The sequence below is a fragment of the Tetrahymena thermophila genome, assembly GCF_000189635.1.
Source record: "Tetrahymena thermophila SB210 genomic scaffold scf_8254634, whole genome shotgun sequence".
Taxonomy (NCBI): Eukaryota; Ciliophora; class Oligohymenophorea; order Hymenostomatida; family Tetrahymenidae; genus Tetrahymena; species Tetrahymena thermophila.
The window spans coordinates 20,447-38,116 of record NW_002476403.1 but is presented as its reverse complement, the minus strand read 5'-3'; the positions used below and the strand labels follow the sequence as shown (position 1 = coordinate 38,116).

The 17,670-nt window shown below is 25.9% G+C and overlaps 1 protein-coding gene across 1 annotated transcript; it reads left to right on the top strand. All coding sequences in view use genetic code 6, as the record gives it.

Annotated features, from left to right (window-relative positions):
* Window positions 1–614: 614 nt before the first annotated feature.
* TTHERM_00979770 (transformation/transcription domain associated protein, putative) lies at window positions 615–16,956 on the top strand (the record flags this gene model as incomplete). Its single annotated transcript, XM_001016909.2, has 19 exons — window positions 615–678; window positions 993–4,176; window positions 4,394–4,803; window positions 4,863–5,008; window positions 5,069–5,449; window positions 5,527–7,089; window positions 7,354–8,238; window positions 8,295–8,932; window positions 9,055–9,402; window positions 9,455–10,346; window positions 10,502–10,740; window positions 10,793–10,955; window positions 11,018–12,000; window positions 12,069–13,297; window positions 13,353–13,737; window positions 13,799–14,406; window positions 14,477–15,599; window positions 15,779–16,519; window positions 16,599–16,956. The coding sequence occupies 19 exons, from the start codon at window positions 615–617 to the stop codon at window positions 16,954–16,956; spliced, it is 14,340 nt and encodes a 4,779-aa protein (XP_001016909.2).
* Window positions 16,957–17,670: the final 714 nt, after the last annotated feature.

Genomic DNA, 17,670 nt, shown 5'->3' with positions numbered 1-17,670 from the left:
TATGAAATATTTTAATTTTGCTTATTTTTTTATCATAAATCTTATATTTAAATTTTGGAATAGGATAATATTTAAAACTAGGGAAGCAATTATAAACTTTTTTAATTGTAATAATAAACATTTTTACTTATTTTTGAGTATTAATATGAATTTTTTTTAAGAATGGAATCTAATTCCCTCCTTATTTTTATATTTATTATATCTTATTTTTAAAAAAAGATATTTTTTAATTTTTTTAGTGTTATCGCTCAATTTTTTTTTTCGCAATTTCCTTTATATAATTTTTTGTGTTTTTCTTATCTTTTTTTTTAGAGATTCGCTTGTTAAAAATATTAATATTGTCATGAAAATTTGATGATACTTGCCTTTATAAGTTTTGAGCTAATTAGTATTTGATAAATTAAGGATGCAAATTAAATGATTTATTAATAGATGAATAGCTATATAAATTAATACATATAGTGTATAGATAGATTGATTGAGATGTAAATTTGATTAGGAATTATGAATGAAAAAATACAAGGAATCAATTAAAAAATATAAATCAATCTGAATTAGTCTTTGATTTGAAATAAAATAAAAGAAAAAAGAATCTAATAAAAACATCTTTGCATATGAGTTTCAAAGTGGATAAGGCAAAGGAAATCGTCTCAGATTTTCGAAATTTTTTTAGATTGAGTAAAATAATTTTATAGCATTTATCGTCTCATCATAGTCTTTTTAAACATCTTAACTTGAACAAAATTTGAGATTTACCTATGAATTTCAGTCCAAAATTTTTTTTAATTTTTCCTCCTTTTCCTCTTTATTTATTGAATTATTATTAATGGCGGATAATTCTCATAAATTTAATGAAATTGCAAGTAGGAGGCAAGGTTAATTAGTAAATTGGCTATAAAAGGAATTATATATAAGTAATTAAGGGCATGATGAAGATAAATTGCGAAATGAATGAACTTAAAGCATTATTTTTTGATAATTAATAAAAATAGAACATTATTTATAGGAGGATCATATTAAAAATGCCATACAGTTTCTTGAAACAGATTTAGCAAATCACGAGATTGGAGGCGGAAATAACCCATAAAATAATAGTAGGGAGAGCAGCAAGGTGTTTATAGAGATAGTTGATATATTTTTACCAGCTTACATGGAGATTTTAGAATAGTCGCCTATGCAATATGAATATAATTAGGTGTAGCGCACTCGTTTATCAATATTAGAATTGCTCAATAAATTTTTTGTTGTTAGAAATCAGTAGACAAATGTTCGTTTATATTCTTTATTATTAGATATTGTACGTAGAGACAATGAAACTAATGCAAATTGTGCTACTAAAATACTTCAAGAATTCATAAAGTAGCTAGCAGAATAAATAAATAGTTAGCATGCAGGTTTAATTTAAAAAATGACAGAATTTAGCATAGAAAGCCTCTAAAGTGCATATGCAAGTCTTATTTAATTTTAATAACAGTAGCAGGAAGAAAAAATATAGTAATTATAGTAAGATGCAAATGGGATGCAAATAGAAGAAAATAATTAAGATCAATAAGCAAGTGTTAATGGAAAATAGAATCAATCAAATAGGCCAATGATTGATCATAAAATAGAGGATTTTCTCAATACTTTAATAGACATTGAAGATAATTATCCTAAATTAGAGCAGCTCACAGATGATGTTTATAAAGTGTTATGTGACAAGTCCAAACTTATTCAAGAATTAAGTTAAAACTATAAAGATCCTTAATTTAATATTTTAAAAGAATAAAACGTACCTTCGTCTTCTTCTTCAAGCAAGAAAAATCCAAGATAGTAGCAACAATCTCAGTCTTAGAGTTAAGTTAATTAGTAGCAACAATTAAGTTAAATATAATAGGGCTAGCAACAAAATCAAGCAGATAAAATTATTCCCAGTCCTTTATCTTTATAGATTCTTAGTTAGCTTCCTCATACTTTTATTACTATTGCAAATTTAGACTTGCAGCCTCTTTGTAAGATTTGCATGAAATTTTAAGCTATTAAGCAAAATGCTCTTCAAGAAAAAGATGAAAACAACTAAAACAACAATAATGTGAATTCTTCTGCTGCTTCTGCTATTGTTGAGGAAGGTAATTAGACAAATAGCAACAACAATGCAAGTCAATAAAATAGTCAACAAAAAAATTACAACTTTGAAAATTTTAATAATTAATTAGTCAAATAAACTAAAGAAATGATTAATAATGTCATCAAGGGGTTTTCCGATCTTAAGATTTAGGAAATATATGAGGAGTTAGGCAAGAATGTTGCTCAAGAACTCATTATAGTGCTTGCTAAAATGATTAAATTTTTTAGCGTTTTCATAAAGAAAAACGACGATTTTTCACAAAGAGCTATTTTCAAAAATATGAATAAGCAAATGTTAGAATAAATTTTAGATACTGATAAAGTTATTGAATGTGCCATTAACTTGGTTGATAAGTGCCCTGAGGAATTTTATACTTAAAGAATTGATACAATATCAAATTTGAAGAATCTTATAACACATAAGCAAGGCAAGCTAAAAGTGAAGTATTGGTAATAGCTTTACCAAGAATAAAAAATAGTTGGAAGTGTTTAATTAATCAGTATTTACGGCAAGAACTAGTTGTAACATCAACTCATCGAATTGTATAAATAACTTAATTCGGAGTTCTCTCGCTATTATGTAAGCTAAATTCAGCAACAATCTGTTCGCATAAATGATATCATGTAAATGCAGTAGATTATCTTTAATATGATTGAGACTTTAATAAAAAATATATTTGATAACTAATTGTATGTTTTTATGCAAGAAAAATCTCTTGAAATGCTAAGGGACGTTCTAAAACATTTCATTAATTTTGGTATTAATAGTAAGATTCCTAATGAAATTAAAGTCTTCAGACATAGTATTTTGATGAAAGTTGTGCATGCAATTTAAATGAAATACAAAGAAATTAAGAGAAATTTCTAATCTATAAAGCGTTTTATGAGTTAGTAAGAAGCTAGTCAGGGAAACAATCAGTAAAGCTAAAATAAAAAAAATGATGGAAAAAAAGAGGATGAAGTGAATGACTAGTAAATGCAAATAGAAGAACCTCAGTTTTAAAAAAATGAAAGAGATAATTAATTCTCATAAAAAGAAGAGAATAAAGAAAAAACAGTGACTTAACTTCATTTAAATTAGATGCCTATAGCTAATTTAGGCGATTATGATGACATTGAGTGGAAGAAAAAGCGCATAGATTTTATTAAGAGCAATAATGTTAACATAGAAAGCAATCTATAAAGTCTTCAACATTTATAATTCCACCACTTAGAAATTTATAATTAAAAGGAAACCCTTTTTTTTAATGGTATCAAGATAAAGAAAAATATAGACCGCTAATTTGTCAGAGATATTAAAAATAAAATTGTAGAATACCTAATTGAGTTGCAGAGAGACATTTAAATTGTATTTTTCAATGAAAATAGAGAAGAAGAGTTCATCAATTTTACTCAAAAATATAAAAATGCAAATCCCAAGCAAATCGAACAAAGAAAAATGCAGTTAAGTATGTACAATACATTAAAGAAAGAATAAAGAAATATTTTTAGAAAAATCCTTAAAAACGGTTTAGAAGTTTTTGAGTTCTTCCATGACTATGAGCACACCAACAGTAGATCTAATGATTATAGTTAATCAAGTAAAAGGAACAATTTACTGTTTTTCATGTAAAATTTCGGTTTGATCAATGATAAAATATCATTCAAAGATATTTTTGAGCCGAATATGGACACAATTTTTAAGTATTTGTTGAAGTACAGTGACTGCTCTGAAAACTGCATGAAAAATTTAATAATTGAACCTTTTGTTGTTATGGATAAGTCGAAAATGTAAATGTAAATGCAAAATAATTAAACCATTGAAAACTCTCATTTAGCCTAAATATTAATTATTTATCTAATGCATAAATTGAATACCAACATAGAAAATATAGATCCCTTCAGTCCTTTCTATGAATACAGAGATAAATATTTCACTCGCATATAAAGTATAATAAAAATCCCTCTTCGAAGCTTCATTCGTCTCACTGATTACGAATTCGTTTATAGTTATTTTAGATAAATAATTATCTTCCTCATAAAAAAATCCCATACTTCACAATATCCATTAGAGTACTTATAAATCCTAAGGTAAATTATTTAAAAACTGTACTTTTAAATTGAAATATTGTTATTTATAATATTAAATAAATCATTTTATTTTAACCAAAAAAAACTTAAATATTAAATAAAATATTGTTTTTTGTTTGATCAAAACAAATAACAAATTTAAATTTTAATAATTAAATGATTTTATAAGAATTCAAGACAATAATTATTGGTAAAACAAAAAAAATTTTAAATATAGGACCTTGTTTAAATGCTTTTTATCACCTGGTGAAAGAAGTCAATAACTAATCGATAACCTTAATAATTAATTTTTCGGTATCTGTAATAAATCAGAGGATAATAGTTCCAATTCTTCGTCTTCTTCTTCATCTTCTTCATAATCTTCATCCTCATCTTCATAATCTTCTCTTGCATAATAAGACACTTAATATCAAAATATTAACATTATTGAAAACCTAATTGCTCTTTATGACACTGATATTCACGAAGTTAAGGTAATAGTTTGTGAATTAATTCTTTTGCTCCCTCTTAAAATTAGGCACATAGTTGCTAAAACTAAGATCATTGGCCGTCCTCTAGTTAAAGCTCTATCTCTCTTTGATTAGGCAAATACAGTTCGCTCTTTAAAAACAATAGAAAGCATATTAGGTAAAAGAATAATTTTAAACGTTTCTTGTTAAAATTGTTTCATCTATGAAAAATAATAGGCTATTGTACACATGAAGAAGCATAGCATTTGTTTATGGAAAACAAAGATGAATTAATGGAAAAATTATATGAAATTATTTATGAATAAAGAATTATTGAAGAAGTAAGAAAGAAACCCCATCTCTATCCTGATACTCATTCAATTGTAATTAATTAATTAATATAAAAAGTTTTTTTGATTATTAACATTTTTATTATTTTTTAGGATAAAAAAATATAAAACGACCCTGCAATAATTGCAGTGAAGCTTCTTGGAAGGATGAATCATTTGACAAGATCAACAAAATTCTAAGAAAAGCTTTAGAATGACATAAAAAATTAAGAATATCTTGACTAATTTTATATTAATATTGAAATGAACAATCCTTAATAGGATACTTTGAACCTCCCACTAAATGATGTCATTTTACATTCTATAGATATATTTAATAAAATTATAGACAATTTCTACTGCCAGACTGTTCGAGGCAACTCAACACTAGCCGCCTTTTGCATCCTTAAGATTACTTTATTTTAATTCTTCCCTGACTCATTATTTAAAAATAGCTCCGTTTCTAGTTCATAAGCTGCTGATAATTTCTTCTAAGTACTTTCTATAAATTTCTCAACAAATATATATATCAAAATAAACTTTTATTAATTTTATATTTATTATTTGAATAGAATGAAATGGAAAATGTTTTTGAAGAAAAAGATTAACCAACTAAAAAACTCTTTTAGGCTATCCACTAAGTGAATTAAAATGATCAAAAGATTTAAGAAAATGAAGGAATACTTGATAAGATATTAAAAATATTCTTTGAAATAGTTGGAATTGATCAAAAGTTAACAACAGGTTTTTCTATCATAAACAGATTTAAAAAAGAATCTTAAAAAATTTTAGAAATTCTGAATAAGACTATTTGTATTCTTTATAAGACTAATAAGGATGAAGCCTTAAAATATATTAAGGCAATAACTCTTAACGGTATCAGGAGTGTTAAGATGAAAGTTATTTTAACAAGAGAAGAGTTACATATGTGCAAAGATTAAATTTGTGGATAAATAGAATTTATTTAAAAATTCTTCAAGAATCAACAAGAATATCTTAAAGATGCAGACAGAAATAGTTATGTTGAATTCTAAGATTTCTACTTGAAATCAATTTTAAAAGAGCTTATGAATACAACTAATTAAAACAAAATTTATGGTCTTCAAGTAATTTTACTTGACTTTATTGAAGAATACATTAATGACCAAACTCTCCTCTAAAACTAGCAACAGAACGTTATTGAAATAATTAACACTATATTTATTATCTTAAACGAAATTCCTGACATAATTAATTTAAAAACAACTAAAGTGTCTTCATAAATTCTTTCAAAGACTCTTAAATTCTTCCGCAAGCATAAAGATAACTTTGAAAGAATTGCTTGCAAGAAATTGATTGCTATATTTTTTAATAATTTATTAACATATAGAGAATTCGCTCATACTTTAGCTAAAGATTGTTTAGTTAATGCTTCATAAATCCATAAAAAGAATTTAATAGATCTTTTTTACTGGAGAATGGATACTAGCGATTTTGAAGACTCACCATTCACTACAGGTAGTAATATGCTCGACTCACCTCATCTTAATTCTCAAAGCAGTAATGTCAACAATTCTCAATCGTCATATACCTATAATGTAACTTAACATCCTATCAGTAAAATAATCGAAAATATGCAAAATACTTTCCTTGGTTCTCTTCTTATGAAAATTAAAACTTCAATTTAAAATTTCTCATTAACAAATAACAACTTTGAAAACATAAAATAAATGAAATACATTTCAAATGTTTACAAAACTTTAGAATTCTTAATCTGTATTGATTAAAATCGTCTTCCTTTCAGAGTGCTTATTAATGATCCTCCTTAACAAATACCTCCTGAAGAATAAAATACATTTTTCAATGAAAAGTACTACAAATTTGATCCTGATATTGTAAACATAATACAAAGCAGTGATATCATCATCGCTACCAATACAGAAAAAATGTCCAAGCATGTCAAAATCATTATAGAAAATACCAAACCTGCTAACTAACCTAATTAAACTGCCTAAAACGGAGCTAAGCCTAGTGAAGCTCCAGCATCTAATGCCCCTCGTCCAAACAACGCTTCTACTAATGGTAATCCATCTAATCCTTCAAATCCTGCATCCGGATCAACCTAACCTCCAGCAGCAGGAGCATCAACTCAAAGAGTATTTTTTATATTTTAACATTTAATTGACTTTATACACACTTGTACCCAATAGCAGTATCATTCCTATACCTTATTTATTAAAATTGATAATATTGATATAAGTTTTGAGTAAAATAAATAATAAAAAAAAAATTAATGATTAAATTATAGCTATTTATTCTTAGCTATTTAAGTTTTTATTTCCCAAAAATCCTTTAATTTGCTTGATTAATTTAATAAATTTTTTCTATTATATTAAAATATATATCTAAATATTAAATAGGCTGGTAATAATGCTCCTGTTTAGAATACCTTTTAGATCAATCATTAGGTTTACTTAAATATAGAAGAATTCGACTTGAATATTGAAGATATTGATCTTCGTATGAAGGAATAGTCAAATTTGATATAAAGCATATTAAGTTTTCTTAAAAGCTTATTACTGCTCAATCCTGTTAAGAAAGTAGCAAAGAGCAACTTAAAGAATAGAGAAAAGAATTAGCAAGATCAAAGTGAAATTCTCAGCTATAGATATAAAATTATTTTAAAACTTTTTGGATAAATGACGAGAATAGAAAGAGGTATTAGCAGTACTTCTTAAAGTTGCTTGCATGAAATGATTAACTAAGACTCTCACCCAAAGGAGCTTTTAAATAATGAAGATAAATTAAAGAGTATATTAAAGCCAGTGCTCATGTGCTTGTCGAATCATTTCCATACATTCACACCTTCTTTCTTGTAGGTACTAAAGAAAATTTTGAAGCTTTTAACACCTTGCTTTAATAAAGCACTCAGTGATAAGCTAACAACCCATTTAGATGATGTTACCAAAGATCCTAGTTAAAAATACAATATTTAATGCATTTCTGGACTTCTGAAGCTATTTTAATACTTATAGTATGCTTATTAGACTGCATATAACAATAATAATTAAGCTTCAAAGTAAAAAGAATACATCAAAAAATCAATAGATACAATAATTTAAAATATCAATAAAATTGAGTAGTAATACTCATAGACAGAAGGCAAGTATTAGATCTAACAAATCACTCGTAAATCGCTTTGCAAATTTATGAATTCGATGTCAGCTTAAGTTACCGAAAATTATTTCACAGAGACAGACCCAGAAATCCTAAATCTTTTGTTAGAAATCTTAAAGCTCAATAAGGTAATCAACTAATTAATATTCTTCAAATTAAAGTAATTATATATATATATAAAAAGGCTATGGTTGTTCGTGAAAGATTAACAAGAGATAGCAATTAATCAGTAATTTAAAAGCTCTATAATAAGGGCAGAGAAAAAGAAAATAAGATAGTTTTCTTGAGAATAATAAAAAACTTAGGTTATAAAAATTGTAGATTGATGCTGAATAACCAGTAAGGCGTAGAGTGTATCAAAGAAAGATTGACAGAAACTATCAAAATTTATAGAGATAAGACAATCACAGATAGTTCTATGCTATAAATTTAATAGATGAGCACAAAGAATGAGATTATTTATTATCTTAAAATTTTAGTGATTTACTGCTAATAAAAACACACAGATATTGAAACTTTATTCAATTTAGCTGATTTCCTCAGCATACGTATGGCTCGTTATACTTATTTTGTTTAAGACTTCTTTAATTACTACCTTCCTTACCACTACTCAGTCGAGCACAAAAAAGCTATCTATGAAAAATTCTTAGAATTTATCTTGTAAAATATGGAAAAAAAAGAAAAAGTTGAAACCATCATAAATATTTCTTATCACATTATATATCCTATGCTAGTACATTCCAATAAATTAGGTCAAGTACCTTAAATAGTAGATAAGAAGAAATAAATTGAGTTCTTTGATAAACAGTTTAAAATTCCTAAGTAATTTTCATAATTTGATATCTTTTTTATCAAAAAATATTTATTATTTTAATTTTGAAATTTCCAAAAACTTAAATTTAAATTTTGAGATAAGTTATTTATGATAAAAAATTAACATATAGATTGATGTTCCCATATTACAGACTTGAAATGGAAATATTGTAGTTATCAACTTTGCTTCTATCTTATTTGAGATAAGATGTTATTTAATATAAGAAAGAATTCATTAGATTTGGATGGAAGTACATGAAATGTGAAGAAAAACTTCTGAAACACATAAGTTATGTTTATACTTGTTAATTTATAACTTTGTTTGGAATGCCAGAAGAAATGATTTTCAGTATTTATGCTTCTTTAATAAATAGAAAGCAAGACGATATTGTTGTTCAATAAGAAAATGAAATAGGATCACTTATCAAGAAAGCCCTAAATTTCTTGATTCCCTTCTTAGCTCAAAACAATTCCTAGAAGTAATCAAATTATTTTATCAATTACATTATTATAATTATATTTAAATAACAGCAAATATAATGACTGGGTTAAATGGACAACAAATATCTTCAGTGACGATTCAAATTAGAAACATGCTATATTAATAAGATTTTGGCAAATTTTTATAAAAAATCACTAAATATTCCAGCAATATAGAAAATAATTCTCACCTCACATGATTAATTCTACATAATAGCTTATCATTTAAGCCACAAGATAAGCCAGTAGTTTTAATTCTCAAAATAAAATTGCTTGGGATTTGACTTTCCTTTATATTGAATGGTCATTCATTGAGATGAAATCTATCTTAAAAAATACTGAAGTCTATGCTAAATAGAAAAAGCTAAAGCAATTAGTAGAAAAAATAAAATAAAATTAAGCTTAAAATCAATAAAATGAAGGTAGTTCGACACCTAAATTCCAAATCGAAGAAGAGAGCATAAATGAAAAAGAATTCGTGAAGAAAATAACTTCATAGCAACTAGTATAAAACTAAAACATTTTTTAAGATTAATTAAATGAAAATAAGGGAGAACCTATTTCATTTTCAAGATCGATGTAGCAAGCATCTGAATAACCTAATTTTAATTCAGGAAACAATGAATAAGATTTCTTAAATAATAAATAAAACTTCGATAGCTAGTAATAATGTGAGAATATTTTACAATAGCAAAAAGAAATAATGCTAAAGTACAACATAAGTGAAGAAGATATAGCCCTAACTGATGAAGAGATTTTAAATGCCTAAGTAGAACTAGTAGAGAGATTCTCTGAAGAGATCGATTAAGGAGCAAAGGGTGTTATTATTCCATTTTATATAAAGTTAATTACCAATATTCTATAAACCTAAGATAGAGATAGAGATGAAAAGAACTTCATCAAACGTACTTTATACCTTCTTAAAAAGACTTTTTTCATTTGGGTAAAATATTTATTTACTTTCATCTAACATTTTCATTAGAACTCAATTACTTTTCTAAAGTTATTTCACATAGTTAAAGCCAAAATAAATAAAGAATTTTGATCTAAAAAAATAATTAAATACAAAAAATTAAAAAATATTTTGATAAAAATTAGCCTAATATTCAATAGAGAAATGAATACTATAAAACATAATTGTAAAGATTCACTAACAAATCATTTTCTTCCTATTACTGTTAATTAAATATCTTAAGCATCATTCTTGAATTTGAGAGTAATGAAAAAATTCTAAATTTCCTTCCTACTGCATACAAGCTTTTGGATAGTAAACCAAATTAGCCAGCTTAAGGACCTAACGGACCAACTCCTCAAGGAAACTAACCAGAAGCATCTTAGTAAATTTTAAGATAAAAGAAAATTAATTTTAAATAAAATTTTGTTAAATAGACCACCAGTTTCATAAAATAATCCGAATTAGAATTAAATTCCGTATCTTTTACAAATAGATAATCCTTATACTGTACTTATACTTTCTACTATTTTCAAGAGGCTATTAAATACTGCCAATATTTACAAAGAAAATGAATAGGCTGCAGAATTTTTCAGAAATGTAAATAAAATTGTTAAAAAAATTACAAAAAAATAAATTTTTATTTAATTATTATTTAAAAGGTTTAACAATTAGTGAAAGAAAGTATAGAATAGCATGTCAAATATTTGCATCTTTTCAATTAATATAGAGTACCAAATCAGCCGATTCCGCCACAAATATAAACCTAGTTAAATTAAATGAAGTAACAATAACCTATGAGTATTCAGTTGTCTATCAAATTACTAAAGATTCTCTACTAACTAGATGATAAGGTTGATCTTGGGTTAAGAAACATTAAAACACTTGTCTAATTTATGCTTGAAAAAGTAAAATCATGCAAATCTCCTATTGATGGCTACTACTTATTAACAAATTATAGCGAATATGATAGCAATACTGCAAATAAAATACTTAAAGTTCCTATTAAATAAACTTAAAATCAAAGCATAATTTAGGAATTCTCTGAAGAATACGAAGAAACAATGTTATACTATGATGAAGTGTATGATAGTACTAAGATTAACTCTATTCATAATAAGTAGAACTTTATTACATTGCTACGTATTCTTGCTTTGAAGATTAATTCATTCAATGATAAAGATAATTAGGATATCACTTCAATCCTGAAGATGCTTGCTTCTTATTTAGAGAAAATTTATGATTTAGATATCCGTATTGAAGCTGTTAATCTGCTGAAGTGCTTAATGATTGGAGAAAAGGCTTTCAAAAATAATACTCTACCTCTATAATACTAAAAAATTAAACAAGTTAATTTATCAGCAGAGAAAAAGATGGAATTAATCATCGGCATATTCAATTACATAGCTAGAATTTTTGACAAGAGATTCGGACTAACAAATCTCCAATTAAAGCTTACAAACACCTATCCTGATTCTGCTGCTGAATTTATGTCTCTGAAAGTAGCTGAAGAGTACATATCATAAGAATTTATGAGCTTCATAGTACACTCTATAAAAGAAAGTGGTATTAATAAATTAGATAGTGATTTTGTGAGATATCTCCTCTTATTATTTGTCAAAAACTCTTCTTCATTTGATTTAGCGTAATTCAATTTTAAATATTATTTAAGCTTTTTTCTCTAAATAAATTATTTTATTTTTCAATTAATAGACTCTTCTTCTAGCTTGCTGGAGATCTCTTCTGCACTAGCGACTTCAATTGTCTTCAGATGATTTTAGGCTAATTCTAGAGTGAAAAGTGCTTAAAGAAGATTTTATCTGTTATTATCAACTAAATGTCAAAAGAATACAGCTTAGAAAATCTAGAATAAGATGAAGTGCTTCTCCTCGCATTTAAGGTCATATTATTTAAAATTGTTGATTATGCTCCCAAGGTTAAAATTAAATTTGAAAGTGATAATTATGAAGCTAATGAGCTGTCTGATGACTCTAAAAATGATAGCCTTAGTTTGGAATTGAAGCAATAATTTAAGGAGTTCTTCGAGTTGAAAGACTATTCACTCAATAAGAGAGAAATCATAGAATTATATTCTGAAATGATGACTTCAGCTTAAATTAAGCAAAGTCCAATAAATTCAATCGATGCTAATACAAACAGCTACATCTTTGTCTTATATCAACCTTAAGTATCATTTAGCTGCCCAATCACTCCTCATCTTTTAATTCCTGCATTCAAAAAAGTCTTTAATTTTATGGTTAAACTGAATCCCAAGCCTATTCAATTACGTCAACAAGCAATCTAACTATTTGAGCAGTCTATCTTAAGACTGAACCCTTTCCCTCCAATTTTCAACAACTAGAAACAGTATATCTCTTTATATTTTGTTTAAGCGTTAACAGAAATAATTATGGAAGAACTAGAAAATCCAACTGGATATATTATTCAACCTGAGAAATTATAGACTACATGCAGAGAGTATAATATATGGAGTTATGTTTAAATATATCTTGAAAAGATGCATTTTTAGAGAGACAAATATATCACTCAATTTAAATAGTATTCTCTTAAGAACTTCGAGACATCAAGTGTTCTAGATTAGCTTTCTTAAATAATAGATGAGACTAACGAAAGTGATTATTCATATGGCTTAAAGTTCTACATGTCAAACAATTCCTAATTAAAAAGAGCAATAGCAATTCAACAACAAAGAGAGTGGAATGATGCCTAAAATTTCTTGATTGAGAAGAGAGCCCATATTTTCAATGATAATTAAGCTAAATTCAGTAAAGATAATGCTTCTTATTACTCAATATTAGAAGACTACTCTCACTTGATGGACTAAAGTATATATAAATCACTATTTATTGAGACTCAGAAAAATTTAAATAAGTGGGAAGACTTATACGAATACTCAGAAAAGACCTAAAATATCTATTTATGTAAGCATTTTAAGATTTAACTAATTGTAATTTAATTATTTTTTTTCAAAAAAAGAATTGGAATGCATGTACAACACATCAAATATAACTGGTATGAAGAAGGAAATAGCTAGATGCATTGAATATGGTTTGAGCATGGAGATTCCATTTAGATATTATTGCTCTACTCTTATAGACTTCCAAAAGACTACAGATAGAGAAGATATTAAGTAAGACTAAGGACATAATTTAACATATGCTTACTATTTAACTCTAAAAGACTGGACTAAATTTCCTAAAATGTTCTCTTCTGTTCATTTGAAACATTCATAGCAACTCCAATAATTAATAGAGCTTGAAGAAGGTTTCCGTGTGAGAGATATGAGAGACTAGCAAATAACTCATCCTGCTCAGATGATTGAATCTCTCGCTAAAAACACTTAAATGATGTTTAATTAATGGTATAAAATATTTTTTTTATCTTATCAAGTATAATATATATAATACTTCTTTTTTTAATAGGAGAGAGAGAATGCCACACAAGTATGAGAATTTGATAACTTGGAAAAATGTTGTTGATCAGAGAAATTTAATTTTGAATTCTATTAATGTTAGACTCAAAGATAGATTCAAAGGCTTGCTATAAAAGTTCCTACAAATAAATTAACAAAGAAGAAATAATTTAGCTAATTAAAACTAACCATCAGAAAATAGTAATCCCAATCAGCCAGGAGGTCCTAGTAGTTCTAGCTCATAATCTTCTCTAAGCAGCAGTTCTCTCTTATAGTTTGAAAGCTTTATTTAATCAATTCTTGAAGGAGACAAAGTAGATAAAATGTTAGCTTCATTTAGCGATCATCGTTGGAATACACTTAAATTCTTAAAAGTTTAAAAATTATTTGGCAACTATACTATCGAAAAAATGCCAAATATTGATTAAAAGCTCCATCCTGAAGAAATATATTTGAGGGCTAAGTTCTTAGCTAGCATTTACAAGGAGAACGAGTCTTACAACAACCTAAAATCTGCAATCGAAAGTCTCGAAAAGTTATCTCCTAAAGATTAAGACGAATTCAAAGTATACAAAGCAGATTTACTAAGAAAGAGAGCAATCTATTACTGGAACAATGGTAAAAATAATTAATTAAAATTAATTAAATGTTAATTTATTGAAATTAAAATATCATTTTTTTTAATTAGAAAAATATCTAGAAGCAACAGAAGATATGCAAAAAAGTATTTTAACTTGTGAAACTTATTATAAGACATGGAAGAGCTGGTTAGGAATATGCTTCTCTAATTATCTCAAACGTAAAAATTCTGAGTACTGGGTTAGAAATTGTATGTAGCTCATTCCCCAGGCTTTAAAGTATAAAAGCTATAAGACTTAAATGATATTCAGTTACGCTTTCCTCATAATGCATTAAGACTAGTAATTCTTTATAGACAATATAAAATAAATTCAATCTGAATTGCCAAAACCCCAAATGCTAATGTGGCTTCCAAATATGCTTTCAATTATACAAAATACTTCTACTCCTGAAATAATTGAAGTGTTTACCAAAATAATAAATGATATTGCTGTTTACTATCCTTAACACGTATTTTATTATTTAAGGGGTTTATTAGACTTATCTGTTACTTCTCAGTCTGTATCTCAAAACAGCAATACTACTTCCATAAATAATGCTTAAATCTTAAAGATTTATAACAATTTAAGAACATGCTAAAATTCAGCTCTTGTCAAGAAGTTAGAAACATTTGCAGACTTGGTAGCATAGCAATATTTCTAATCGCAACCTTAATTTGAATTTGAAACTCTTCTTAATGAAATTAACAAGCTTCTTGAAGAGTTCTCTTCAATGAATCTTAATTCTAATCTTCCAGAATTCTATAAAAAAATAGTTCACACATTAACTGAAGCTTCATAATACAGTTTCTTCGACAAAAATATAATCAATAAATAAGAATTTTCTGCTTATATTTCTGACTTATAAAATAATCTGTTAAATTCCTAGTAAGCTATTTCCTTCTTAAGACTCAAGATCTACTCTCCGATGCTCAAGTATTTTGTGAAGAACTATATAGATTAATAGAACCAAACTGCTTATTTCAACTCTGATTAATTACTCTCTCTTTCCTAAAATGTATAAGAAGTCGAGCTACCTGGTTAATATAAAATACCATAAAATTCAAATGTCTTCAGAGATTTTGATTCTTCTACCCATTCGACTGTACTTTCTATCAACAAATCACTTATAATTGGGTTAAGTAATAGAAAGATCTAAAAGTAGATTGTCATCAATGCCTCTAACAATAAACAGTAAATTTTTATTATTTTTTATTCTAATAACAACAAAGCCTAATAAAAAAGAATTAATTTTTTACAACTTTTCTTATAAAAATTATTTTTAACAAAGTTAAAAGAATTTTAAAAGAAAATAACTTTATCTTTTTTATAAATTGCTATTAAAATATTTAACTTAAATTAAATAATTAAAGATATATTTATGAAGTGTTTGATGCTAAGTAAGATGGAGATAAATGTAACACCTTCTAATAGAACTAATTGAAAATATTTGCTATTCACTAGATGTAGGATATCATGAACATCTTGTTTAATCTCCATAAAGAAACAAATATTCGCAACATGAGCATCAAAAACCCATAAAAATTCTCTCTTATGATGAGGGAGCAAACCTAAACTTCTAAGGTTTACAAGAAAAATATGTAGATCATGTTAGTTCCAAGAGCACCTGTCTTGCTAACATTTTAAGATATATATGATTAGTTCTTATCGAAGGATTCTAAATTAGAGGAAGATAAGCTAAATATTCATTTAAATAATTTCAATTTAGAGAACTAATTGGAAGTCAATCAAAATATGAAAAATATTGTTGGTAATAGTGTATTGTATGATCACATTATCAATAAAGTGAATGACTTAAATGACTTTATCTACATAAGAAAAGAATTCACTTATAATTATAGCTCAGCTATGTTTTTCAATTATTTCATTGGATAATCTCTCAAAATTGAACATATATACTTAGATGCTTCTAAAGGAACTGTTTATACAAACACCACTAATACAGAAGTTAACTCTAATAATAAATTAATTTTAAAGAACCCTCATTCTATACGTATTTCTAGAAATATATCTAATTACATTAACGACATTGGTATCTTGGGCATAGTAGCACCAACATTTATATCCATGGCAAAAGCAGTCACTCAACCTAAGTACATAATCAATTATTTTCTTTTTTTTAAATTGATTTTTCAAATTAAAAAATAACATTTTAATTAAAAAAATAAAAAGGTATCCATTAAGAGAAGTTTGTATGCTATTCTTGAATGAATTATCTTTGGCTTTGGATTTAAAGGAAAATATTGCAAGTGACTCATTTGGTGATTAACTCAAGAAACTATATGATAAGTTACTTTGGTTATATGTAGAAGACACAGAAAGAACATGGGCTAATATGGGATAAAAACTGCAATAGGAATAGGAAAGCTAAATGTAAGTGGAGAATAGCGAATAAGAAAATCCTGTTCATAGCAAGACTAACAATGGATTTATTGATCCTATTTATCCAAGAGCTTACACTATAATAGAAACACTCGAATAAAGCTAGTAAAATAATAATAATAACCTTATTTATAAATACTGGTTCTGAGAATTTATATCCATCCATCCATCCATCCATACACATTCAAACATAAAATATAAATTAAATTTTAAAACTTAAAATTAATAAAAAAAAATGTGATAAATTGAAATTTAAGTTGTTTGTTTAGATAAATTAAAAGCATTAAATATTTTCTAAACAGTTTTCAGTCTATCAATCTATCTACTTCCTAGCTAGTTAGTTAGTTATTCGATCATTCAAGAAAGCAAAAGTAATCTCAAAATAAATTATTAAGATATAATTTTAAATAATAATATTAATAATATATACATTTAAACTAATCAAACATATCATTAAATCTTATATATTCTCTTGTATTTATAGTTCTTATAATTGTTAATTTAAATAAAATCAATGTGTTCTTTCATTAGCAAAACTCCTTCTAAAATTATTATTAGTGATAAAGACATTAATTAACACAGATTATTAACTAACCATAATAGATCATAAAAATATTTTTAGATTTACTTTAAAAAAGACTATTTAATTAATTAATATATTTCAATTAAAGTCTTATATTAAATTTATTCTATCATTAACAAACTAAAAAATTTTAAAACTAAAATAATATTTTCAGAATATTTATTTTCAAATAAAAATACAATAAAAATTTTCTAATATAACCACCTTCCTGATCAAAAATAATAATCAAATTAAAAAGGTGTTAACATTATCAATATTTATTATGAATCCTTTTTTTAT